Source organism: Cylas formicarius, unplaced genomic scaffold, assembly GCF_029955315.1.
Source record: "Cylas formicarius isolate icCylForm1 unplaced genomic scaffold, icCylForm1.1 PGA_scaffold_8__14_contigs__length_24414737, whole genome shotgun sequence".
Classification (NCBI taxonomy): Eukaryota; Metazoa; Arthropoda; class Insecta; order Coleoptera; family Brentidae; genus Cylas; species Cylas formicarius.
The window spans coordinates 12006908-12033422 of record NW_026844361.1 but is presented as its reverse complement, the minus strand read 5'-3'; the positions used below and the strand labels follow the sequence as shown (position 1 = coordinate 12033422).

The following is a 26515-nucleotide window of genomic DNA, read 5'->3' as shown; positions in this document are numbered from 1 at the left end:
CAAATAGGTGTTAAAATATGTATATAAAATAATTAAATATTACAGAACACATATGCGTGTTGTTATTTTTCAAGTACCTATAACTCTCTATAACAAAAACCATTTATAACGAAAAAAAAGCAGTTCCTTCAATTTCTCTATATAGAGTTTCGACTGTATAACCGAAATTTAAGATTGACATTTCTTATTAATCAATAACATTTATTTTTTACCTTCTCAACAATTTCAGGAACATGTTTCAGTAATGAGGGTATATTTTTTACTAATTTATTTTGCTTACCTTATTTAATTTTTTTTTCCAGTAGTTGTAAATCGAATTATTGATAGTGGCAGAATATGGTAAATTTTGTTCCTAATAAAATAGCTCACAATTGTCATTGCTGGCATAAAAAAACTAACATTTTTGGTAAATAGAACATATGATTGTGATTCTAACGATATAGCACATGATAAGGTAAATTAAAATTTTTACAAACGTTTTTCATTTCTCAATTTCGTAATTTAATTTAATTTAATAATTTTTAGCAAAACATATAACGCATTCTGCATATCTTCTATCCCAAACCATAAAATTGGAAGCCCAGCCCGAAAGAATAAAGACGGTTGTAACCAGTCATACCAATATAATATTTTTGCAGTTCCTCATAAAAAAAAGAAACAGGTTTTACTGGTGTGAAATTTTTTTTTTCACCATGGTAATGTTTTTTTCCATACACCGCCAGATGAATAACGTTTGGCAAAAACGTGAATTAAGGAAAAAAATCCAAAACACTTTAAAAATTTTATTTTTTAATATAATATAATTCAAATAATAGATTACATTAATTAATTGGCTAAATTAGCTAATCCTTTAATCAATTTAAAGCTTTTCTAATAAAGGAATATAATTTCAAAAAGGGTTGAAGAAGCAAAACATTACATAACGACTAAAATGTGGTGAAGATATTAAAAATCACTAGAAATTATTTGTGACTTTTTGTCTAAAATTGAACTGAGGTGGCTTTTACTTGATGAAAATCCATTTATCAAAATAAATAAGAACTCAAAGTTCAGATTTTCACGAAGTTATATATTATGACATGACAATTGTTTCGACCAACATTATCAAATCTTTATCAAATGTGATAAAGATTTGATAAAGACACGGTGTTGTCGAAACAATTGTCATGTCATAATATATAATTTCGTGAAAATCTGAACTTTTAGTTCTTATTTATTTTGACTTTTTGTCTGGTTTAGCAACCCCGTGTCACAAAAAAGGCCCATCTAAACCAAACCAAGAACCTTGACCAAGTGACACCTTTTATAGTATTTTAGTATTAGTATTTTTAGTATAGTATTTTAGTATTTATATCTTAGTGTAAAGTCAAAAACTATAGAAAAGAGTTTAAATACGAAATAATTTATAGAAAACTGTAGAAAAAATGTAAATCTTAATTAAAAAATGTGTAATATTGTGTTACAGGTGGAAGATAGGGAGGACCTGAAGAAAGAGAGGGAAATTATGCAAATGGTGCAGGACTTGGACTTATCCGGTGATGAGTTGGAAAGGTCTGAAGTACCTCGGGGAATGTACGAAGCCCGTGGGATGACTCCGGGACCTGTCATAGTGACGGGTGCCCAAATCAATGGGCGAGGTCACAGACGATAAAGCACTTCGACAAAAAGGTTTCATTTCTGTAGCCTTATGACGCTTCTGTGTTCTACCAATGACAATCCTGATCAATAACAGTCTTATTTATTATAATATTAATATAAATAAATACGTTTCTTTCCCCAGCAAATTCCATGTTAGAGATATTAAGTTTTCCGTCACAAAATACACTCTTCCCTAACAAAAGAGTCGAAGATTTTTGATAGAAACTTCCACAGACTACTGTAATACTTTTTACAAAACTTCTGGATTCCTCCCGGGTCGGGTTTTCCTTAGTCAAACTTCTAGCTTCCTTATTAAAACCCCTTACAGGGAAAGCTGATAGTTTCACACTAAATTCCTTTCACTTCATTGAACAATTAAAAAGCATTACATCAGATACACAAGATATTCTAGTTAGTTTCGACGTAGAATCCCTCTTTACCAAAGTTTCTACTCCTGAAACTCTATAATATATTTGAAACATCATTTCAAATATATTAAAATCCGAGAATCTGGAACCAAAAATTCTCATTTTAATCGAAACATCTTCGGTCCGTCAAAGAAAAAATTCCATTTGAGATGTCAGGAGTATATAGCATTCCATGCATATGCGGCAAAGAATACATGAGAGAGACCGGATGAAAAATATCAACTAGGCTCAAAGAACATGAAAGAGCATTACGACTAAGACAAATAAACTCGTCAGCTGTTGCCGAACACAATCAGGAAACCGGCCATAAAATTTTATTTGATAAAATTAAAATTCTTGGAATTCTTCTACCAACCGAAAAATCAGTTCTCTACCTGTCACCAATATGGGAATCAGTCATCCCCTCAAACAAACTATAAGCAGGTGCAGAGTAAAATGCGAGCCAGTTTCAGTCAAGCTCTGAAGAAGCCAACAGAATGGTTGACGTCAGCTAGTTCTACTGAGCAAACCCGTCCAAGAAGGAATCTACAAGTTTTGTAAAAAGTAAAACAGTCGAAGGTTCTTAAGAAATATATCGTTAAAACCAGATTTAACACTTGTCCAATAATCTCTTAACATCTTCGATCAGTTTGCAGTATCAGAAGGTTACGGCAATCCATGCATATACGGCAAAGAATGCATTGCAAAGTCAACATGAACATAACACAATTGAAGACAGATATTGATAAATGAGTCATATGTAGCGAAATAATTGTTTAAATCAAAATGCTTTTTTTTTTAATTTTCGTTTTTTTTAAAACAAATGTGCATTATGTGAGTTCTTATACACTGCATATGCAAAAATTACAATTTAATTTTCAAATACAATCGACCAGTCAAATAGATGTCAGCTACCGCAAATACAAACGAGTTTCAGCTTTTTATATCAATGTTTCTAACAACAGGGTGATCTAAGAAATAAAGCATTTATCTCTCACTCTCTGCGCGGCTTCACAAACCGTAATTCTATATACTAGCTTTGTCATTCTGTTCTTGGCCTTTACTTTGTTCATTATATTACCAACTAGACATGGTTCTTCGAGCTCCTGGTCAGTTTTCATTCGGTATTATCCTGTTGCTTGCTTCCTGCTTAGGCCGAATATATTTCTCAGGATCCTTCCTTAGACGTTCTTTATTTGCAACGATTATTGTCTTGGTCTATCAATCAATACGTCTTAGATTTAGTTTAGTTTTTGTGGAAGGTGCCTTTAATTTCTTTAAACCTTGAAAGTCTAAAAATTACCAGGATTGTTCTGCCTTAATTTAAATAGAGATTATTTTTAGAATCTATCAATGGCCAGATAAAAAGAACGAATATATAATTTCCTCAAAAAAATTGTATAGAGAGTGATGCATTAAAAAAAAAAAGACAAAATAATTCGAATTTGTTGTTTGGATTTTTAAGCTTCCATGTATAAAAACTTGGACGTCAAAGAAAAAGTATAAGCAATACCTTTTGAATCAAATGCATTTTATCACAAATTAGATGTCAAATACGACTCAATCTATATCATCAATAGCTCTTTTTCATTGATATCTTAAAAATCCTGATGTCAAAAGCGACGCATTTTACGATTTAAAATCTTTACTAAACTAAAACCAAAAATCATTTTCTGCTCAACAATATGGCAGGATTATTAGATATCGTTGACCTTTTACCCACATGTGTCTAAAAAAAATTAAAATAAAAAAATAACATGATAAATCGAATTTGTTGTAAGGATTTTTAAGCTTCCAAGTATCAAACCTTGGACGTCACAGAAAAAGTATAAGCGATACCCTTTGAATCAAATGCTTTTGATCACAAAGTAGTTGTTTAATACGATTCAATCTAGAGCGAAATAGTCCTGCTTCCCCTAATTATGGTCCTAAGAACCATTGAAACACAAGAAAAAGTAACAGACATTGCGACATACATTTAAAATCTCTTTTATTTCTTATTGTTTCAGGACGTACACGGTGGAATCTTACACGAAAGTTTTCCATTTGTCGTGTCGACCACGTCACCGATTACAACAACAACGGAGTCCTTAGCTATTTTATTATTACCCAGCTGGGGTTCAATAATTTTAATTCTGTAATAAGAAATAAGCAATTTATAGACAATATTTATGCCAAATTTGGGTATAAATTAATCGATTCCATAAAACATTTAGTAAAATTTCATGGAATAAGTGCTCAAAATAATTATTAACAACGCTATGCATAGTTTCGTAAATTTAGCTATCTTAATGTACGTGTTACAAATTATTATTTAAAATCATATAGCATATATATGTACCAAATACCGCGTTAGCGATTGTTATTAATTTGGTGCTTGTTAGTATTGTAGTGTGAAAAATTTAGCGTTTTTTGTTTTAAACATCTCTTGTCGGCGTCATTTTTTATTTATCAAGTGACGATTTTTTATTTAGTGCCATTTAAGAAAAAAATCGTTTGTTAGCACGTAGATTTTGGATTTATTTAGAATGTACGTGTGTAAATACAGTAAATACATGCATATTATAAACTGACGGGTTGTTTTTTATTAATGATTCCACTGAAAAAATTCCACTACCCATAAGTTTTATTACAATCAATCTCATTTGTTGTTAAGGTAAAGTTCGTAAGTAAAAGTGTTGATCCGAAATATCCCTATGATTTCGAAAGTTTTTGAAATCTAACCATACCTAATCAAAATTAACAAAAAATAGGATAAACTAACAAAAACCAGCAAAATCTAACCAAAGATACCCAAAACTAGCTTATACTAACCAAAACTGACATGAACTAGCATGAACCAACCAATACTAACCAAAACCAGCAAAAACTAACCAAATTTAGCCAAAAGTAGCAACAACTAACCAAAACTAGCAAAAACTCATCAAAATTAACAAAAACTAACCAAACCTAATCAGTAATTTCACTCTAATGATTGGGTAAGTGCAGCACAGGATATACAGACCATTGTCAAACATTGTTTCATGAACTTATTCCACTGCAATCGGTATACATCTACCACACAACTCGAAAAGTTTGTTGCCACTCAATTCATGGAATCACCAATCTCCCACTGAAATTTGCTGCGCAGTAAGAAGCGAGGAAAAAATTATTTTTTTTAGCTGTTACTCATCTCTAAGGGGTTGCTATTTTTATTTTAGTTTCCCATTTAATTAACATGGGAAAAATTCGTTTTCACTAAAATTAAATTTACATATAATGTTCGCAATTTTCTACAAAAGACCAATTTATATTGTTAAAGTTAAGTCTTTAAGCTTTCCAAAACCGTAGAACAAAGTATGATTATCATTAAAAGAACTTTTCAGAAATAGCTTCTGATAATTTTTTATCTACATAATTTCTCAAAATTTTTATCCTAATTAATAGTCACTGTTTTATTTCTATGGATGTCAAGTTTGAAAGTGGTTGTCACTACGTAGTGTAGGTGGCAGCACTAATTATGTTAGATCATACGGTACAGTTGTCAAATTATCAGTATCTGCAACACATATATTAAGAATTTATTGTGTATTGTCATTCTTTAAAGCTCTCAGTAATTTCAATTATTATCAGTAAAATGGCCGAAAAGAAAATTTATTTGGTTGGTTTTTCATGTAGAAAATTAAGTAAACGAAAATTACCGAGTATAACAAAAGTTTTACAATTATTTTTCTAAAAAGCATACCATTCGACAGGGTTTTACTGAAGTGATTCGTGAAAAATTTTGTTTAGCTTTGACAGCAATGTTTCTGACTAATTAAATTTAGCTAAGGCATTCTTTGAACTTGTATCGTGCAAAAAAAAGTTATAACAACCTATAAGAAAAAATAATGATGAGTTTGAACTGAGATAAGAATATTAAATTAAATATGGCACATTGATATTTTTTGGAGTAGCCCTTTAGGAGCAATTTTCCAATATTTAGTTAAATTTATGATTTCCAATAAATTAACCAACAAGGAGAGTTAACGATATAGTGAACACTGATTATCTCATTGGTTTTAAAAATTATGGGAAATGGTAAATTCAAAACTTGCTAGGATTATTAGGATCCACAATTTAAAATTATTTGTAAGTGTACATACGTGCATATAATTTTAATTTTTGCTTTGAATTCAAAAAAAATGTATTAATAATAATGCGTAGTATTTCCAATGTTTTAATTAAAAAAAAAACTAGTTGCCACAAGTGCACAACAATTTAAATACTTTACTATTTATTTTAACATTAGTTAATCGAGCTACTAAAAAACAAATATTATACTATATAATCGTAATTTTTTTGCAACTGTGAAAACACGTACATTTCAGAACAGTATTGAAAAACCAATTAGATTTAGCTATCGATTATTATTAATAAAAAAAGTCGAAGAATTTCAAAACGAATTGAAAACGAAATGTATGTTTGTATATTTTATTTGGAGCCACCCATTATTTCAAATTGTACATTCCGATAATCTTCACAACTTTTATATTTGCCATTGCCATTGAGCCCTAGGTAGATATTATGCAAGATTTTTATTCATTTTGTAGCTATTTTTAGGAACATTGATTATAAAATGATTTTATGAATATATTAGTAAAATAAATAATTTTCCTAAATTTAAATTAACTTATTTAAAGCAATAAATTAAGCATAAATTACTTTAATTTAAAAAAATACATTTTAGCGCAAACGTTCTTTTTTTTAAAGAAAATCGTCATAAATATGTATAAAATTTTAAAGATATGCTTTTTTATACTTATTGTGTTTTTTAAAAGCGAAAATATAGTTTTCATATTGGCAATATTTTTTGTAAATTTATAAAAATATTAAAACTGCTTTTACAAGGTTATTGTTGTTTTAAATTCATTCAGTAAAAACACGTGAAAGATACATTTTAGTAGTAATAATTTTGTTCATTTACTGCCAGTTTTTTGTCAGTGCAAGTCTGTAAAGTTCTAAGACCGAAAACTCGGTACTAACTGGTGCTGTTTTCGAACCTCAGTAGGCATTAGTGAATCTGTTGCAGAAGAAATTCCTGCAAGAAATTTCTCCGATATTTTGTAAATAGTAGCGTGGCTGGATAACTTACGAGAGCGCTTGGTATGTGTGCGTTCCATTCACGACAGGAAGCCATACTAGTTACTTCGAATTCAAGAGGCCGTTGTTCAGGCCGTTTTAGGTCTTTTTTTATAAGAGCTGGTAACCTTTTAAATGTATGTAGAAAACAATTAAGCTTTGAAGGTGGTAGACAATGATATAGTGGAATTACTAGATCGAGTTCTTTAATCTTCGAAGAACTTTGAGTAAACCTTATAACGGGTTTCACGCTGTAGACGTTATTTTCTGTTGGATCAGACGCTTGCACTGAAATAATAAGTATATAATAAATAATCTTAATAATATCTCATCTTAAATAAAATATCTTGATGTTACTGATTTTAGAAGAAATATGCAAATACGAAAACTGTATATTTGTTTTAAAAACTATAATAGGTATAAAATAAGTGCAGTAAACTTCAATTTAGTCACGGGTTGCATATTATACATTTTAACGACCGTTAGTTTTTGTGTACATTTTTGCAAAACAACACGAACATAAGAAAATATTGTTTTTACTCTGTGTTTTTTTACGTAAAAAACTCTACATTTTCTTAGGCATTTAAACCCTATACACTCTAACATACCTTTGAATTAGAAACCAATAATAACTTCCCATTCTTAGATATTATTATCAACAGAAAATCTACTCATACAGGCCGATACCTTAATGCATTGTCACATCAGCATCAGTCCCAAAAATCATCGGTTATCAACTTTCTTGTTTATAAAGCAGTAAAACTATCTCAGCCCGAGTCACTGTATCCAGAATTAAAACACTTTACCTCTACTTTTCTCTCGAATAATTTCCACATTAAATATATTTAATGTCCTTATTTCTTATATTCAAAACTTCACTGACAACATATCAAAAGTTCTTAAGAAATACAACGTCAAAACCAGATTTACCACTTGTCCAAAAATCTCTCAACATCTTCGATCCGTCAAATAAAAAATTCCGTTTGAGATGCCAGGAGATTACAGGATTTCAGGCATATGCGGCAAAGAATACATTGGAGAGAACATGAAAGTGCCTTAAAACTAAGACAAATAAACTCAGCAATTGCTGAACACAACTACGAAAACGGACATACAATTTTTTTCGATAAAACTAAAATACTTGCATGTAACTAATTTTTCTTTAGTAGAATCGATAGCAATCAAGTTTCTTTTGGGGTAAAAAAGGTGTCAAAAGTGATATCTTCATTAAAAATCTGCATTCACTAAGCGGCAAAAAAGCGAGCAAGTATCAAATGCACCGATTTCTCAAACCCTGATTTCTCAAATTTTAGGGAAGTTGCGTTAAATCGTAATATTTTTACCTAAAGAACCTTCTACTTAGTCACCTTTGGCCATTCCTTTTATATTAACACTCGATTAAAACCGCTCAGTGACATATTAATTTTTTTTTAATTTTGTTTCATTTTATTTCATGCCCACATCTCAAATCGTCGTCCAAATTGCTTAGACACTTCCACAATACTCGCATCTCAGGCAGTTAAAGAGAGCAAAGTACAAAAGGGAGTGTCAAAATAAAATAAAAATTACAAGAAAACTGGTTTATACGAACTATTTACAGTTATCCAAAAATAAAAGCAATGATTCTTGGCAATTAATTAACACCGAGAGGTGTAGCACATATTAGTATAATTTTACGAAAGATTTATCCTCTGACTCAACATATTTTTTACCACAGTAGCGCATAAAATATTAGAAACTTTGGATGAAACTTTTGCTGGGCCATCTGACTTGATAAAACCTCATTCGAATCTTCCCTAGTTTCTCCACTTCACGCAGGTCATACCGTCCTTGAATAATTCAAAAGCTCTAGACTTTTATTGTTTGGACAGCAGGATTAGTAATGGATATTTCCTCATTGGAATATATCCGTTTCTAAAGTGTCTAAAGTTGTGCCAACCTATAAGAAAAGTGAAATGTCTGGTAGTTTCCAAAATTTTAGAAAAAGTTATGTATGATTCTACATTTAAAATATCAAACACGTCTCGAGCTACTATGCTACTAGAGAAGATACTCCTGATTACCCGATTCTTGATAGTGGCCACTGTTTGGTTTTGGTGTTTTTTCATTTTTATTTCCGTTTGTTTTTATATATTATGTATTACGTTAGTATACCTCTTATTACTGTAGACTTAATCTAATCGTATGTGTATATGTATGTATATATATGTTGAAAAAATATTCCGGGATATCATCCGTTCGCTTGTTGAACTCCGACTGGAATCCTGCAGACGTTTCGCCAAGATTTCACAAACGTCTGCAGGATTCCAGTCAGATGCAGGATTCCGGTCGTAGTTCAACAAGCGAAGAATTTCTAGTACAAAAAAAAATTGTACGCGTCGTCGTCGGTTTTTGGCGTCTCCGTTCTGTATGTGTGCATATTAGGCTTCCTCCACCTGTGTGGTTTTCATCCATCCGAGGCTTCCCGTAAGAGTGGCCAGTCTGAACAGGTGGTCGCTTGCCAGTAGATACCACAAACCGCCGATTATATTTCTAACCGGTGTCGACCGATACTCGAACGCTCCGGAAAATTTTCTTCGCTTGGAACGTCGCTATAATCCAAACGAACCGCTCGTTTTGCATCGGGAAGCTGTCACTCCAACAATTTCGGATATTCGTGACTACTTTTGTGATTTGTGACCGCGGATGTTTACGCCACCGAGAATGGATTATTTTAATTTTGGATAAGTGTCATCGGGTAAGTTAAAATTAAATCTTAGTTATTTTAGTAGAAAGACGTGGAAAAAGTTTAAGTATTCGATGAAATTTAATATAAAAATCGTGATGGGTTCATTAAAATTTCATTTTTCAAGTGTAATCACAATTAAAAGTGTGGACATGGAGGCAGGGATACGTCAAAGGGATGTAAAATCTAGTTTTGCTAATAGTGTCTGCAAGTGCTAGTTCTGCACGTGCTGATAGTACATAAAACAGTTCAAATCAAATTTAGAAGTTTCCGCGAATTTAAAATATTGATTTTTTTTTTTTAATTGTTTCGTATATTTCGGATTATTGCCTTCAAGGCCCGGTCCTTGAATGTTATTTTCTTAACTTAACTTAAATCTTGCGCGCTTAGGACGAGCACAAAAAAGGCAAACGCAAAGAACTAGAAATACCAATAAACTCTATGGAGACCCACTTTTTCTACCACCGAGAAAACACAATATACTAATATAGTATTTTATTCATAAATTCTTAAACATGCAAAATTTTAATGACTATGACTATATTTCTTAATTAAGAAGACCATATTAATAAAAAGTTAGTTGTGATTGCAACATGCTTTTCTAATTTTTGAGCCATTGGGCCTTTTCATTCAAGATTAGAAAGCTAGTTCTCTTTAGCTGGCCAGGAATTAGAACATTGTTTGGAATTTACAGAGATTTCTCGAATTTATTGGAAATTTTTTGTTCTGTGTTTTCTCTCTAATAATTTATTGTTGAAGCTGGTTGACATCGCTAAGCTAGGAGAGCGCCACACCTAGAGATACGTACAAGGAGATACGAAAAAAGTTTCCTACAAAAGTATCTTGGACATCAACTTTGTTATCTTAAATTAAACACCCTATATAGTTCTACATTTTTGGAATTCTTGTTTAAAATCAAGAGAAATTCCTTTTCGAATTTTGCTAAAAATGTGCAACAAAAAAAAAAACAAACGTAGCAGTATAAAAACAGACACATAGTCAAAGTACCATTCTAACTGCCCGAATAGAACCACGCGAAAACCAAAGTTTTGTATTTATGCTTGGACATCAACATTACTACTGGTAATTATACAGGCACCGGAAATTATCGCCTTATATCACTTTGCCAATTTAATCGAATTTGTTTTCCCTGGTATAAAATGACATAGAGCCAAATCAACATGGTTTTCACAAAAATCGTTCAATTCTTACAAACTGGGTGATCAATCAAATGGTCTTGAGTCCTGCGCTGTATACAGAGTGGTCCATTTAAGATGCTCATATACTTAGTTATGCATACAGGGAGGTTCGATTTGTCAGGACGGTAAGCAACTTTTTTTTTTAATGGAATACTATGAATATTTTCAAAAATTCTAATTATTTGCTGGATTTTGAATATATTTTGTCGTTACATTGCATACGAAACCTCGAACAGTTTTGGAGAAAAATGAAATTTTCCATTTTTTAATTTGAGAATTTTTTTTATGAATCCATAGAAAAAGTTAATATTTATGACCATCAAAAAATGTTTTTTCTAATTAAAAACTCTTGGGAGTATGATCATTTATGATTTCATATATATATATATATATATATATATATATATATATATATATATATATATATATATATATATATAAGCAAGTCGAATACGTAACACTGGGATTCCCCTTCTTTTAGGTTAGAGTTAAGCAATAAAAGATCTTAGATGCTTTTTTCACAACTAGCCCTTATTCTTATGCTTCAAGCTTTCGCCCAGGATTATAGGCTTCATCAGGAAGACTAAAATATATGGAAAAACATTCAATTACAAGTGAAAGGCATGTTATCGTCAACATTAAAATTTCCGTTATTACTTAAAATACAGCGATAAAGGATTAGTTTAAACTAATAGACAATCACCATTACATTACAATTTAAAACAACAACAACACAAGGGGATGATCACAGATTAAAAATGGTTCTATTAGAACCAGAATATTTTGTTTTTCCAAAATATCATAAGCTAAGCAGGTTCTGAAATGTGTGTTCCAATTTTTACCATAGGACGATATAGAAGTATCAGCTTTATTTTACGCTTGCTCAAAACAAGCAAACATTACTTGATTTTGAGTTACGACGCAGTATACTATGACCAGAAATATAGTGTCTTTACAAACGACCCCGTGATTACCTTTGCCTGCTGTTTACTACTCCAAAACCGCAGCCCCTTATAGAACACCCTACCGAGTAGTTATGTACATAAAAAAATGAGTACAAAGTAACCATTTATTACTTTTCTATATAGTATCATTATTTATATAAATAATATTAAATATAATAATAATAATAGTATCAGTCACTTAAAAAATCGTCACTGTCGCTACTGTCACCTAGCTCAATGATCAACTCCGCCATTACCCAAATAGCACAAGGACGTACGTAAAACGTCATAGGGATATCTGGCGGGACAGCTAAGGGACATCCTTAAGACATCTCAAGGATATACGATGTTACTAATTGGAATGTCTACAGTATATCAGATACGTATGTCCGTAGGATTTTTGTCAGAACATACTAAGTTATACTAGTTGAGACGTCGTTAGTATATCCGACTGTGAGGATATAGGATCTTATATACATATACCCCAGTGGACCTTCCTCAATTATTAGGTTATTTCCAACAGCCTTTGAGAAATTCTGGAAAGGTAATGTGCAGGAGTCCAATTGGTTGTACGACTACAAATATTCTACTCTAGTATTGGGTACTCGCATTAACCTATTGGGTATGATTGGTGAAATCATCAGTGAATAGCAGGCGATATTAAAACCATTTTATACATATCTGATTTTTTTCTATTGTAGATATGATAAAACTGTAGGTATATAATATAGGAAAGATATAGAACAACTTAACTTAAGATATCTTACATACGGAGTAAGATCTCTTATCTTGAACAAAACTCTAAAAGAATAAGTAATATTTGACAGAATTCCTGTCATTCTTTGATGAAAGTAGCTTTTTTCAGCCAAGCAGCTATTGAATTCTCACATTCTTCTGATGTTTGTGATGAAAGACAGGATTTGTATATCTGTACTTTATAAAAAAAATTAAAAACAACGAGAAAAAATGCAATATCTTTTGTCAACCTAAAAATTTTCCTAGTTTTTTTTGCTCATGATCATACTTAATATCACCATGAAAACAATCCTTAACAACTAGGAAAAATGTTTTCGAGAATTAACCCAATAACCATTTTAATGTGAAAATTGTACTTTATGAATGGTGATTCCTAAAATGAATATTTTGTTTTTTTTTGGGGGGGGGGGGGGTGATGCTTTCTTCCATTTTAAGAAAAAAATATACTAACTATACTATCTAACTAAAAATATAATTTTGTTCTGGGGGATTTTCTCTAACATTGCTTACTTAAATAAAACATTAGTTTAGTTTTGTATTTAATTTAACTGCTCAAAAAACATGAAGAGAAAGTGGATTTTATTTTTGTTTTCAAAAACTAAGCAACAAGATACGAAAAGAAGTCTAGAATCAAAAAAGATATAGAAAAGATAAAGAAAAAGTATAATATAGGTTACAAAAAACTCAGTTTTAACTTAACTAGGTTCAGTAACGACTCTTTAAAAAAGGTATCAACTAAGCAATCAGCATAATATATTTTTTATTAAATTATATTTCTTATACTTTATTTATATTACATATGCGTCCAACTTATTTTTAAAAAACATAATACCTACTTACCAAGTATTTGGCCAATTATAATTTAAAAATTTCTCCCTTTTTCTTCATGCCCAACTAATTAAACTTCATTGCAAGTTCATTTGAAATCAGCGGGGTTACAAAATCACAACTGCTGTCGCTGCCTGATCTTGCTATCTCATTGATCAAACAAAATAATATAAATAATAAAAAACAAAACATGATGTTGGTAGGCTACATACAATGGTTCGTTCAGGTTAGGATTTATCAAATCGTATGTTATATATTACCATAAAGCTTTACTTACATGAATTATTAGTTCTTCAGTATAATAATACCATTGAAAGCAGTAAGCACAGCACACAAAGTACTCAAAATAGACGCCGTATACCTTATACCGTCAACAAAAACTTGAAAATATGGCTGACGACGAGACGGAGGGGAAGCCGACGAGACTCGAGCGAGCCCGGCACGGCACGACCGCTAGTAGTTGCGTCATTGGCTTCAGCCGAACAGTGTTGTGTGCTTTTTTAAGACAACACTGACGTAGATGTAGATGTGCACAAAAACGTTGCCAATAAAATGTCTCCCCACACCATCACAAATCTAAAAAACTAAGTATTTTCCTTCTCAGTTGTTCAAAACTTTACTTTCTTTTTTTTATTCTAATGTTCTCATTATGGCGCAAGGGAATATCCTCAGGCCATCTATTTAGAGGATATCTGTGGTACATCGTGGACAGTAAGTCGGCAAGCTATCCATTCCAAGGATATCCCTGGGATGTATTTTAGAGTATATCTTTAGTATGTATGCTAACGTATATCCTAAGAATATATGCTCTTTCAACTCAGTCCAATCATCTCAATCGGGGTACAAAAATGATAATTTTCAATTAGACAATTAGACCGCAGGTACTCCTTACCGTTACCATTTGAACTATCCAGTGAAAACAGCCTCGCAGGGTTAAAGCTTCAGAATCATGTACATAAATAAGTACTTACTGGAACAATCACATTCAAATATATACAAACATATTACAATTTAGATTAAATTCTTAAGAACGATACATATCACCCAACGTTGATATAAAACAACCCAGCATCAATGCTTAATCAAATTTAAAACTGTCCATTTACGTTTCAAATAGTACTTAATGCAGAATAAGCATCGGTTAAGGTACTGTAAAATGCTCAAAACGTCAAAGCAATAAATGCACTATATTTTTCGTCGTACAATAAATCTGGTCTCCTCTTGAAATGAAAACTATCGCCTTCCTATTCCAATTGAAAAGCAGACGCGGTTTGCAACAATGTAGAGTTGCTAACAGCTCGTTTAAATAATTAACCAATGGGGACGGGCCGGGTTAGGACTTTGATGATCTTCGCGTCTGGAATTATACCGGCGGTGATTGTCTGATTACCGTCGTTACTCTGTCGCGAGGAATAGTCTAAAATAAAACAGACGTAAATGCCGACCACGCGTACGTACGTGATCTGTGTTATATGTTTATTAAAATAATTAGCAGAGTACGGTATGTTTGGACGTGAGGTATCCGACGACATGAGAAGTGTTACGCATCGTATTATTATACGGAGTTTCGTGGTCGGATTACTTTTAGCCGCTCTCGACGATGGCGAAGAAAGATTTTACTCCCGTCCAGGATATTTAAGCTTGGACTGAGGTGACTTTTACTTGATGAAAATCCATTTAACACAAATAATTAGAACAGAATTAAATAATAGAATAGAAAAGGCAAATAAGGTATACTATGCATTGAGTAAGGGGCTCATAAATAAGAAACTTAAATGAAAGTTTACAAAACAATTTAAAGACCAATCTTTACCTATGGTTCCGAGTCTTGGATATTGTCAGATAGAGTCAAGAGCTAAATTGTCAAAATTAGAAATAAAAGAGAAGAGTTAAAGGTGGAATCCATAGAAGAATTCATAGAAAACTTGGCTGGTGGGACCATTTACGGAGATTGGGCGGCACTGTACCGGTTAAAAGAATTTGGCAGAGTAAAATGCAGGGAAAACGGAAAAGGGGAAGACCCAGAGAAACGTGGGACAGCTCATTGCGAAAGATTTTGAAAAAGAGGGGACGAAAATGAGTAGAAGCGAAAAATTTGACATTAAATAGAAGAGACAGGAAACTTTTTATAGACAGTTCGCTAAATTGCAAGTAGAAATGTCACCCTTACACCCCATTGGTAGAAATGGATTAGATTATATATACAAGCAATCCCGACATATTAAGGCGCTTAGTTTGAAGCTTGTACTCCAAAAAGGTTTATTTTCTCGCAGGAAACTCCCAAGATTGTTATGTCCCATCAAGTCAATATCAGCGATCGGTATCGATAAAATCAGCACGGACGCTTCAAAGCTTCAAATATTACGCAAACGCGATGCAAAAACAATTATTCACACTAGCCGCATCCGTTCTGTCGACTATTTAAATTGCTTCGCCTACTTCTGCGGTTTAATTATAACTTTTATTTATGATTTTAATTCCTGCAATGATCGTACTGCCCCGATCTCGGGTCGTAAATCTTTTTTTCTCTCTAATTTCGAGAAATGCCTCATTTAACATGGCAGCGGCAACTTGCGCTCTACATAGTCAGTGGCGGATTTAAAAGAAAAAAGAAGGATCTTCTTTTTGAAATATTTTTCTCTTATTTTATGGACAGTTCGAAAAATTCAAACAAGTAGTTCCAGTGCGCTGGTGAGTGATGCTTTAAAACTGGTAAAAAACAGATTTCATCATCAAGAAAGAAGCGAGACCGAACAATGGCGAATGCTATTTACTTTGATTCTTTACCGCTGCCCTAAATAGTGTATTAGTTGATTATCCGAACCACAGTGGTAAGTTTTTCGACCAAGGTGTTCTTCTTTTTCCTCTGCCTTATTATTAAGAAAATTGAGGAGAGTTATTTGTTTACTATTTATAATATTAAGTTTTTTCGGTTCACGCCGCCTCTTTCTAGGAATATAATTTTGACAATTTGTTTGTTTGCGTCGGATAATTATGAATCAATCATCATCATCAACAATCATCCTGATGACTGAAACAGTTTACAATATACAGAAAGCTTTTTTTAATATTTTCTGGCTGTAAATAACAAAATCCACACAGAGTGATGGTAATCGAATACACAAATAGACCGATAACGCAAATGTAGCTTAAAATCTCAATAGGGATTCCTTACTTTTGTTTTCAAAATTCCAAAATCACGTATTTGCGAAAGCACTATACGGCTTCGCTAGCAGATACATTTGGGTAAGATTAAGATTCTGTTAATATTTAAAATCAAGTTTATCAGTTGGCCGATATTAGGCAAGATTAAAAAAAGAACATAATATATGTTAAAATTACAGACAGAACTACGTGATTCCGATTAGAGAAATAATCAAATAATTCCTTTGCACCAAGAAGCAGTGGCACGGTACTTCCTGGTGATGCTGTTTTCCTTTTTTCGCTCTTGTTGTGGTAAAAGTTACCATTGCAGTCATTGGCGTAACGCATAAGATTGGCGTGCGCCTTTTAAAACGTTACCTTTAAATTTAATTTCTTTGTTGAGTTATTGACATAATTTAATAATAAGATGTGGACTGGCACTTGTTAGATTTTTTTAATATCTGGAAAATTTGGGAGCTTGGTATCTTAATATAATAATTATATAATTATACAGGATGTAACAAAAAATTGTAATATTTTCTGAGTTATAGCTTGTCACTGCACTCGTACTAAGTAAACTTATTACTTAAAGCCATTTACCACACTAGTCGCATAGTATACTATCATGTAGGTTAATAAACATATATGCTAACGTAAGGAAATACCTCGGAAACAACAAAATCCAACCACAAGCAAAAATTTTACAAAAGTGAAGACTTTTTAAATGTGTATAAGTTTTTATTCACTTGCTCTTATAATAATTATACAGGATGTTCGGTAATTAAGTTCTGAAACTTGGAGAAAAGATCCAAAGTAGTAAAATAATGGTCGTATGTTATGTTACAAAAATTTTCATGCTACATTTTTTGTCCACCAAATATTTTCTTATTTTTTTTCGCTCGTGATGTACCTATGGTACCTATTATCACCATAAAAACAAGCCTTAACGATTTTAATGTGAAAAATGTACTTTATGAAGGGTGATTCCTTAAGTTAATACTTTGCGGGGTGATTCTTGAATCCACTTTAAGAAAACAATATACTAACTAAAATTATAATTTTGTTCTGCGGGATTTTCTCTTATTTAAATAAAAAACTAGTTTAATTTTGTATGCCTAAATTTAACTTCTGGAAAAACATGAACGGAAAATGGATTTTTAAGAAAAGAACTCTAGAATCAAAAAAGATATGTAATCTGAAACATATATAGGTTACAAAAAAGTATCAACTAAGCAATCGCCATAATATATATTTTATTAAATTATATTTCTTATACTTTTTCTATATAACATTTACGTCTTTTTTATTTTTAAAAAACATAATACCTACTTACCAAATATTAATTTGGCCAAAAATTTGTTTCTATTAAAAGAGCTTATGATCCAACTGCTGCTGTGATGGCCCATCAGGAAACATTCAAATACTGTATTTCTACTTGCTTCTCCGTAACAGAATAACACTTATTGATTTAAAACAAGAGTAATAATTTTTGAGGATTTGTGATTCTGCTTAAGGCCATCTATTCTATTTTACAATATCAGTGTAAATAAATAAAATACAGGGAAAAAAATCTTCTAGCGACAAATTTCTGAAGCACTTTTATCTTGTAACGATGACTTTTAAAAAATACCACTTGGTTTGCTTCTTGACGCATTCAATACGAACCAGCATAACAAACATTAATTTCGTTTATTTGTGTATTGTGTGTATCGAAAGCTTCCATATTTTTGTTCCTTATTCCATTCTAGCGGAATTCTATGAAATTTCAGAGGAATTATGTAGGATTCTGTTTAATTATTATTGCCTCAAATACAACGGGATGCTAAAAAGAAAAGATTTTTAAATTCTATGGAATTCCGTGGAGTTCAGTGGAATTCCTGTGGAATTTCGTGTTAAAGTTTAATATCGAGTATTCTTTTAGAGTTTTGAGATTCTCACGCGGAAAAACAGACTAAATTAATAAAAAATTGGAAATGAAACTTCCAAACCTCGTATTTTTTAAGCGGGCAAGATTTTGACTCGAACAAAACAAATATCAGCGACGCGATACCCGGCATAACGAATCCAAGATAATGATTTAATTTATCTAAGCCGTTCTATCAGCCCAACAATATACTTACGACGGAATTCCATCGTGTATAAAATAAGAGAACGTACCGTGCGCGAGAGCGGCTATATATAAGAATGAAATGAAAGGCCTGCCGTTGCTGCCGGGTAAAAGAAACACACGGACGCCATAACGGGTTAAGCTGTTCCTTGGAGAACGACCGAGATTTTTCCACCAAACGTTTGGAAAACGTATGCCTCTACGTCGAACTATTTGCTATTGGCTCGGCACGTTTTTCAGGGACCTTTACTTTGTTTATTTTTTCTGATGTTTATCAAGATTTATCATTATCGTATTCATTGTCTCATTGGTTTTAAAAGTTATGAGAAAATGGTCAACACACATGTCCTTAAACCTATTAGTTTTGCAATTGTAGTTTATTTGGGTCAAAAGTCTATATCATCCTCCACAGTTTTTTTTTGAACTATTTTTCAAATTATTTGGATTTCAAGGGAACAAACATTATCAAACATTTCCAAGCTTTACTAATAAAGTTGAATGGTTGGTGGTGATCCCAGATCAACTTCTTCATCATCTTCTTTTTCCTCTCGAAATTGTTGTGGCTGGCGATCTTCCAGGTCCTGTTCTCATTCTGTCTCGGTAATAAGTAATCCATGACGATAAGAGTCTTGAATTGTTTCTGCTGCCACCTTTTTCCAAGCTTTACTAATAAAGTTGACTGCATCTAGCATAATAATGGAAAATTTTTCATCGGACTCGAACATTTCCATTAAAATGTTTTTCCTGTATCGACTTTTAAGACTTTTTATTACGTTTCAATATTCCGTAGATTTGGAATATGTTATCTAGTTATCTAGGAGAAGTAATATTTTCCTCCCCTGTAATTCTGCATAATATTTCCGTATCTCCTCTTCAAAAATTTGCGATGTCATCCATACAGACCTGTTTGCCACGTCTTCTCCAGCTAATCGTTAGTGACGTTTCTGTCGGCATCACGGGCTTCGCCACTTATTTGTCCATAATTTATACCATGTCTCTGTTTGAACGTCCTTGAAATCGATAATGCCAAGCTGTTCAGCAAACTTTTCTGCTTTTAGTTTTACGATAGGTCCAGAGAGTGGTACGTTTTTAAGACGTTGCTGGTGGAACCATTGCAACATTGCTCGATCCAAATCTTCAAATTTTGGCTTTCTTAGTTTTTTACTAGAACTGCCTGCCGCTTCAGCCTGAATGATTTATTCCTTGCACTTCCAAATTGTCCGTATCGACGTCCCACATCACTTTTCTTTTTTCCCCGTTCTATCTCCCGAATTGAAGCAATTTCATCATCTAGAGATATGCCATGCTCGCCGTATTCACTAAATCAAATTCGAATTGATTGAAAAAATGGCACCGATACCAATAAAGCCATAACATAATCGTTTATTACTAGAAAAACACTTCGGACAACCAGGTTCTCGGTAATTAGATTATTAGAGTAAGGAATTCTGAGACTCTATTAATACTAAGTCGGTCTACATTCCTTACTTTGTTACCTGATGTGACATAGCTTTGTATGACTATCTAATGGTACGACCAATTTTGTTCGTAATACAGAGTTTCGCTGTAGCGAGTTTTCACTTCAAGGCATTTTTAACGGCTTTTCAATCTTTCTAAACAGTGCAAGTACTTCCTGAAGTAGCATATTGTTCATTTAACAGAGGCAGAATCATTGTAACCTTAACGTTATTAGTAATTTAAGTGTTATTTACTTGTAATTCTGGACTTAATTTATGATAGGGGGTAATATCCGTGAAATTGAGAGCTCTTACTTCGAAAGTAGCAAACATCGGCTCTTCGAACACTGACTCATCGAGACCGCTACAGTTAACCGGTCAAGGTTCCTGCGTTTACAAAAGCAATGGTACAACCACACAGGCGGATCGTTTAGTACCTCCCCAATGCGAGGAAACTTATTTCCGGTAAAAATTCAGGTCGCCGTCGCAACCTCACGGCGAAGATATTAATAGAAATCGAGAGAAAAAAATCGCACGGAACTAAATGCGGTGAGTATCGAGGCCATACGGACGTCTCGAGGTTTTTGCCGGCCGTTTGTGGAAATATGGAAGTCGCGTGTGGTGTTATCAAGTTCGTCCGCTTATTTTTGTCGGCTCGGTCCACATACACGTCCGAAGTACAAAGGACGTCGATATGGAACACGCCGGCCAACCTCCGTCAGAAAAAAAAATCATTGTTAACGACCAGAATAATATAAAACGCTTTAATCTATGAACGCCCAGGAATAAGTGAAACAGCTTCGGCCATTGTTAAAAAAATTGCCACACGATGAGGCTTTCGTAATGTGTTCGGCGATAGGTGCCACACCTAGGCATCATTTTTCAAGTCTTTTGCAAGTAATAACAACGATAACAGTTTAATAATTTGTTGTACTGCTCCAACGCGATTTGGATTTGGATTCCGATTTGCGAATGTACAGTGAAACAGTTCGTTACTTATCACAATAAAAACATATTCCAGTTAATATCCTGGGCAAGTAAGCACTGAAATATTGTAAGGGAACTCCCAAAAGCCATATCCAATGTTGCAGAAAATAATTTAATTATTCAATTGGGCTATTGAAGAGCCCCTTGGGAGAGCTTCACAGCGATGTAGTACTCAACCGCCTTGAGACCCTCAATCATTTAAAAAAGATTTATCGAAGCACTCAATTATAGATTTAACAGAGCAGACATTGCTTTTCTTATCATTCCAATTTGGTATTCTATAAACTGAAACTCCTCGAATACTGCAGAGTTTTTGCGGACATCCCTTTTGTAAATAAGCCTGTTAATAGCCTTATGGACTCACCGTTTTGAATTAGTTGCCTGAGCTGAGCTGTTTATCACTGTGTGTAACAAGTTACAATGATGTTTTTTGTCAACATAATGGCAATTGTGTTTTTTTTTTTTGGTTTTAAGAACTACTTAAGAAGTGCGTGCAGATCTGTTTCGGAAAAGAAAGATATCAGGACAGAACAATGGTGCCAATTTTTCCAGCCCTGAGCGTAGTTGCCTACTCTGCATGGCTTCTTCTACGTTCTGTGCCTATGTTCTTTGAGGCCGCCATCAGGGGGCGTAATTACCATCTTAAATTTTAAAACCTGTTTCCTGCGAAATCTTCTGATAATAATAACACTCAGAGTGAACGCTGTTTTCAACCTGAGGCGAATTCAAATCGTGCCACCAGATGGCGTTTTCAGACAAATTGTATCCATTAATTTTTTTTGCGTCATTAGATAGTCAAACAAGGTTCAAAGACCGCATCTCAATTTCTGTATCCTACCTATCGCAACGCTTATTAATAAATTACTCCAACCGAACTTTATAGGAACTAAACCTCGATAAAGAAGAAACAAATCAAAAATGATTGAAAGCAAAATAATAGGTCTTTATAAATGACCAAAGCGCTTCCCACTGGACTTTATAATAATAATAATACACGTTTATTATTTAATTATAATCAATAGAATGACAATAATAATAATAATAATAATAATAATAATAATAATAATAATAATAATAATAATAATAATAATAATAACAATAATATATTCATTTTTGTACCATAAATAGAGATCAAATTACAATAATTTTTACTTAATATGTGGCCAACGAGATAACTTTAATTAAAGTATAAAAAACGGGTCCCATCTATAGTTGATTATTGAGTTCCACATTTGCCCAAATGTGAGCTTAAAATGAGCTTCCTGAGTTTATTGTATGCGCGATGAGACAGGAAAAGAGACATTTAAATATTTCATTTTTAGGGGTAGAATTCTACCCCAAAGGTAAGAGTCTAAACAGTAAGGGCTTGACATATGACAGGCCGCGTTTGGCCCAATTTGGTCTAAAAAATTCCTAACTTTATTTAATTTAGCTTTAGTCTATTGAAAACTTCTGAAATATTTTTCAGCGAAGCTACTGAATCTGCAAAAGAAACAGAGGTAACCTCTAATCTCGTGAGTGCTATGGGTACAAAAGAATAATTTGGTTTTATAATTTTTTTATTGCCTTAGAAAAAAGAATTTTTGAATTTATTTGGGTGGGGAGCTGAACTTTTAGATAATTTTTTTAACTAATTCATTGTTCTCGGCATAAAATATAGCAGCTGCTAACCAAAACTAACCAAGTTCCCTAGCGAATTATTACTGGTGGTAATCGAGTTTCTCGACAATTTTCGTTATAAAATTGAACACTTGGAGGTTCTTAATCAAATCATTGACCAATGTAAATTGGTCTCTTATACATTGATATCATGAGCCGCACAGTAATGAATGAATGAATTTTTCTCTCGGAACACTGCTGGGCAACAAAAAGTTGGCTAATGTTTCTGGAAGAAATCTGGTTTCACTTAAATAATTGGTTTTTTCCAATTGCTTGGATACCATTAAATAGGAGCTGCCAAAATAATTAGATTCAGTAGTGTCCTCTAAAACCGCAATCAATGCGTCAGGAAAATATCTACCACATGATTCAGTTGCTTTATCAACTACAAGATTAATATGATTTTCAACAACAATGACATCCACCAATACGTACAGTGCATTTTTTTTGCTTCTAATGACTGGCCCAGATAGCACACAATATCCCCAGTATATCCGGCCAATGTCCCATTTAAGTCTCATGGATCGGGGCATGTAGAGGATAATCTTAGGATATACGTTAGCATATATACTGTACTGCGGTATTGGTATTGGTATTGGTATTAAAGGGGGGCGCCCTCGCGGGCGTCCAAGCACTTAGGCCACCAGATGGGCCCGTTGTGCCCCCAGGCCGCTCTAGAGGGCGTCCAGAATGCCGCCCCTCCTATAGAAGGTCAGCAACTCCTTTAGCCCAATACCGTGCACTGAGTCCGGATCGATCAGGGCCGTTCCAAAGACTCCCAATCTTGCCCATGTCAAGGCAGGGCACTCGGTGAGCAGATGATACGGGGTCTCCTCCCCTTCCATGCACCACCTACACTCCGGGTCGTCTCCAATGCCTAGCAAGCAAAGATGCCTCCTAAGCCTGCAATGTCCTGTGTAGGCCCCTGTTAGTGCTCTACACTCCCTTCTGGTCAGTCTAAGCAGGTCCCTGGTCCGAGGAAGGGCGGGCCCATCCATCATAAGCCTCGCCTGCCTCATTCCCGGAGCAACTCTCCAGCCCCCTGCGGCCCGGTCTCTCGCCCAGGCTTCGAGAGCTCCCCGCCTCACACACGGGGCGATCCCCAAGCGGGGCTCTGGACCTATATGCCTATGCGAGGAGCCCTCCCTGGCTAAGGCGTCCGCTGCCTCATTGCCCCGGATACCGGTGTGACCCGGGACCAAGACCAACATGACCTTTCTCTCCTCAGCCACCCTCCTCAGTACGCCTTTGCACTCCTTTATCAACAAGGAGCGCGTACGCACTGACTTCAGCGCCATGAGTGCAGCCCTACTATCCGAGCAGAAGAAGACTCTCCTGCTTCCGTAGTTGAGCCGAAGCACCTCTCTGGCCGCCATCAATAAAGCGAAAATTTCGGCCTGAAACACAGTGCAGTACTGACCCAGAGGAATCGACAAGCTTGATCCCGTTGTCTTGCAGCACGCTCCAGCTCCGGCCAGATCTTCCATTTTGGACCCGTCCGTGTACCAGACAAGTCCATCCCAGGAGCCGACTGTACCTTGATGGAAAGAGAAAGGTCAATTTATCAAAGAAGGTCATCTCGGAGATCATGACGTCACTCGGCATGCCCATGACCCCGCGATCCCCGCGACAGCCCTCTAAAATGTTGTACGGACCCCGATTGAAGGTTCCCTCCCTCCAGAGCCCGCAGCTCGCCAGCCTCACAGCTGTCCTGGCCGCCTCCATCTGCACCCGATCCGCCAGAGAGGGCAGCCCCACCAGAGCCTCCAGGGCCCTCGTGGGCGCCGTTCTCATGGCGCCCGTTATGCAGAGGCAAGCCAATCTCTGCAGTCTGTCAAGAACTAGCCTTGCTCCCGCTCTTTTGGTCCCCGACTACCATGCCACTGCCCCATGCGTGAGCATAGGCACCACCATGGTACCGTAGATCCACTGCATGATCATCGGCCCCAGGCCCCAAGTGCCCCCTACCGCTCTCCGGCACGCCCACAGAGCTCCAAAAGCCGACCTGGTCCTTGATCTTATATGTTCCTTGAAGGTCAACTTAGAGTCCAACCATACGCCCAAGTACTTGACACTTCCACTTGCAGAAAGAGGCACCCCATCCATCGAAATGTTAAGGTTGCACTCCATCTTCCTTTTCCTAGTGAAGATGACCATCTCCACCTTGCCAGGATTGACAGCCAACTTGCTGTCCAGGCACCATTGTGAGAATCTTGCCAATGCCCCGTTCAGGAGCCCCTGCATCCTCCTCACGTCCGTCCCCTGCGTCATTATCACAAGGTCGTCTGCATATGCCTGAGCATAGACCCCGTGTTTTTCCCTCAGAATATGCAATATCTCGTTCACCACTAGGCACCACAGGAACGGGGACAAGACCCCGCCCTGTGGACAACCCCGTGATGAACCGATGGAGACCTGCTCCCCACCCAGTCTTGCCTCGACCCTGCTGTCGGTTAGCATGGAGCGGATCCACCTTACAATGGCCGTCCCCACTTCACTCTCCACCGCCCTGCAGATCGAGTACAGGGCCGTGTTATTGAAAGCCCCTTCGATGTCAGCGAACACGCACACCGACAGCCGTCCCGAGCCCATACCCTCCTCCAACCTGGAAGTCAGATGGTGAAGAGTTGAGCCCACAGACCCGCCACTTCGATACGCATGCTGAGCTGGCTCTAAAGGGGCCTCCAGCTCCACCCAGTCCCTCAGATACAGGTCCACCAGTCTCTCCAGAGTCTTCATAATTAAGCTGGTGAGACAAACGGGCCGGTACGAGCCCTCACAATGGAGGCCCTGAACAGGTCCATCAGCGGGCTGGTCAGGAGACCTCCGTCCCTTTGTAGCAGAGCCGGAAATACTCCATCCCCGCCCGCCGACTTGAAGGGGCCAAAGCTGTCAATAGCCCACCTCAGCCTACTATGGGTAACCACCCTCCTTGCCGTGGCGTAGTCGCATCCAAGACGACCCCCGACTTCAATATTCCCCCCTGTGTCCGGATCAGCGGACCCTGGGAAGTGCGTGTTCAGCAACTGTTGTAGTGTGTCCGCTGGTCCCGCTGTGTAGCCACCGCCGGGCCTGCGGACCACCCCCAGTCTTCCCGCAGGGTCACTTCTGAGTACCCTAAGGAGCCTAGCCGCGTCCGGGGTTTTCATTACTCCGTCGCAGTAGCCCCTCCAGGCCCTCCTCTGTGATGCCCGTAGTTCTTTTTTGTACTGTCTGCGGACCTCCCTATAGAGATCCCAATCCGCACCTTGGCTGCTGCTCCTCGCTGTATTGAACAGCCGCCGCACTTTCCTCCTGAGTCGCTCCAGGGAAGAGCTCCACCAAGGAGTGTTTCCCGCCCTATGTTCCTCTGTCTCAGGGCAACTAATCTCGAACGCCCGCATCATAGCGGAGCTGACTCGGTCGGCGGCCTCGTCAATCTCCTCCATTGTGCGGTGTTTCCTTGGTAAGCCCCCTAGGCCCCAAGCGAGTTCCTCTCTATAAAGTTCCCAGTTTGTTGCCCGGAGGTTCCTAAATCTAACGGGTTCCCGAACACCCATCTTCAACCCAAAGGTGATGTATCTA

The 26515-nt window shown here is 35.6% G+C and overlaps 2 protein-coding genes across 3 annotated transcripts in view; both read left to right on the top strand.

Annotated features, from left to right (window-relative positions):
- Positions 1 to 4612, top strand: part of LOC132706128 (uncharacterized) — a 51298-nt gene extending 46686 nt beyond the window's left edge. For both annotated transcript variants that reach the window (XM_060677269.1, XM_060677268.1), the window contains exons 10-11: positions 1466 to 1668; positions 4055 to 4612. In XM_060677269.1, the coding sequence (XP_060533252.1) occupies positions 1466 to 1651 (186 nt within the window). In that variant the 3' untranslated portion in view covers positions 1652 to 1668; positions 4055 to 4612. The remainder of the gene's footprint in view (positions 1 to 1465; positions 1669 to 4054) is intronic.
- Positions 4613 to 9640: 5028 nt separating this feature from the next.
- Positions 9641 to 26515, top strand: part of LOC132706656 (uncharacterized) — a 63224-nt gene continuing 46349 nt past the window's right edge. The window contains exon 1 of the mRNA XM_060678120.1: positions 9641 to 9882. The gene's annotated coding sequence lies outside the window, so the exon portion shown is untranslated. The remainder of the gene's footprint in view (positions 9883 to 26515) is intronic.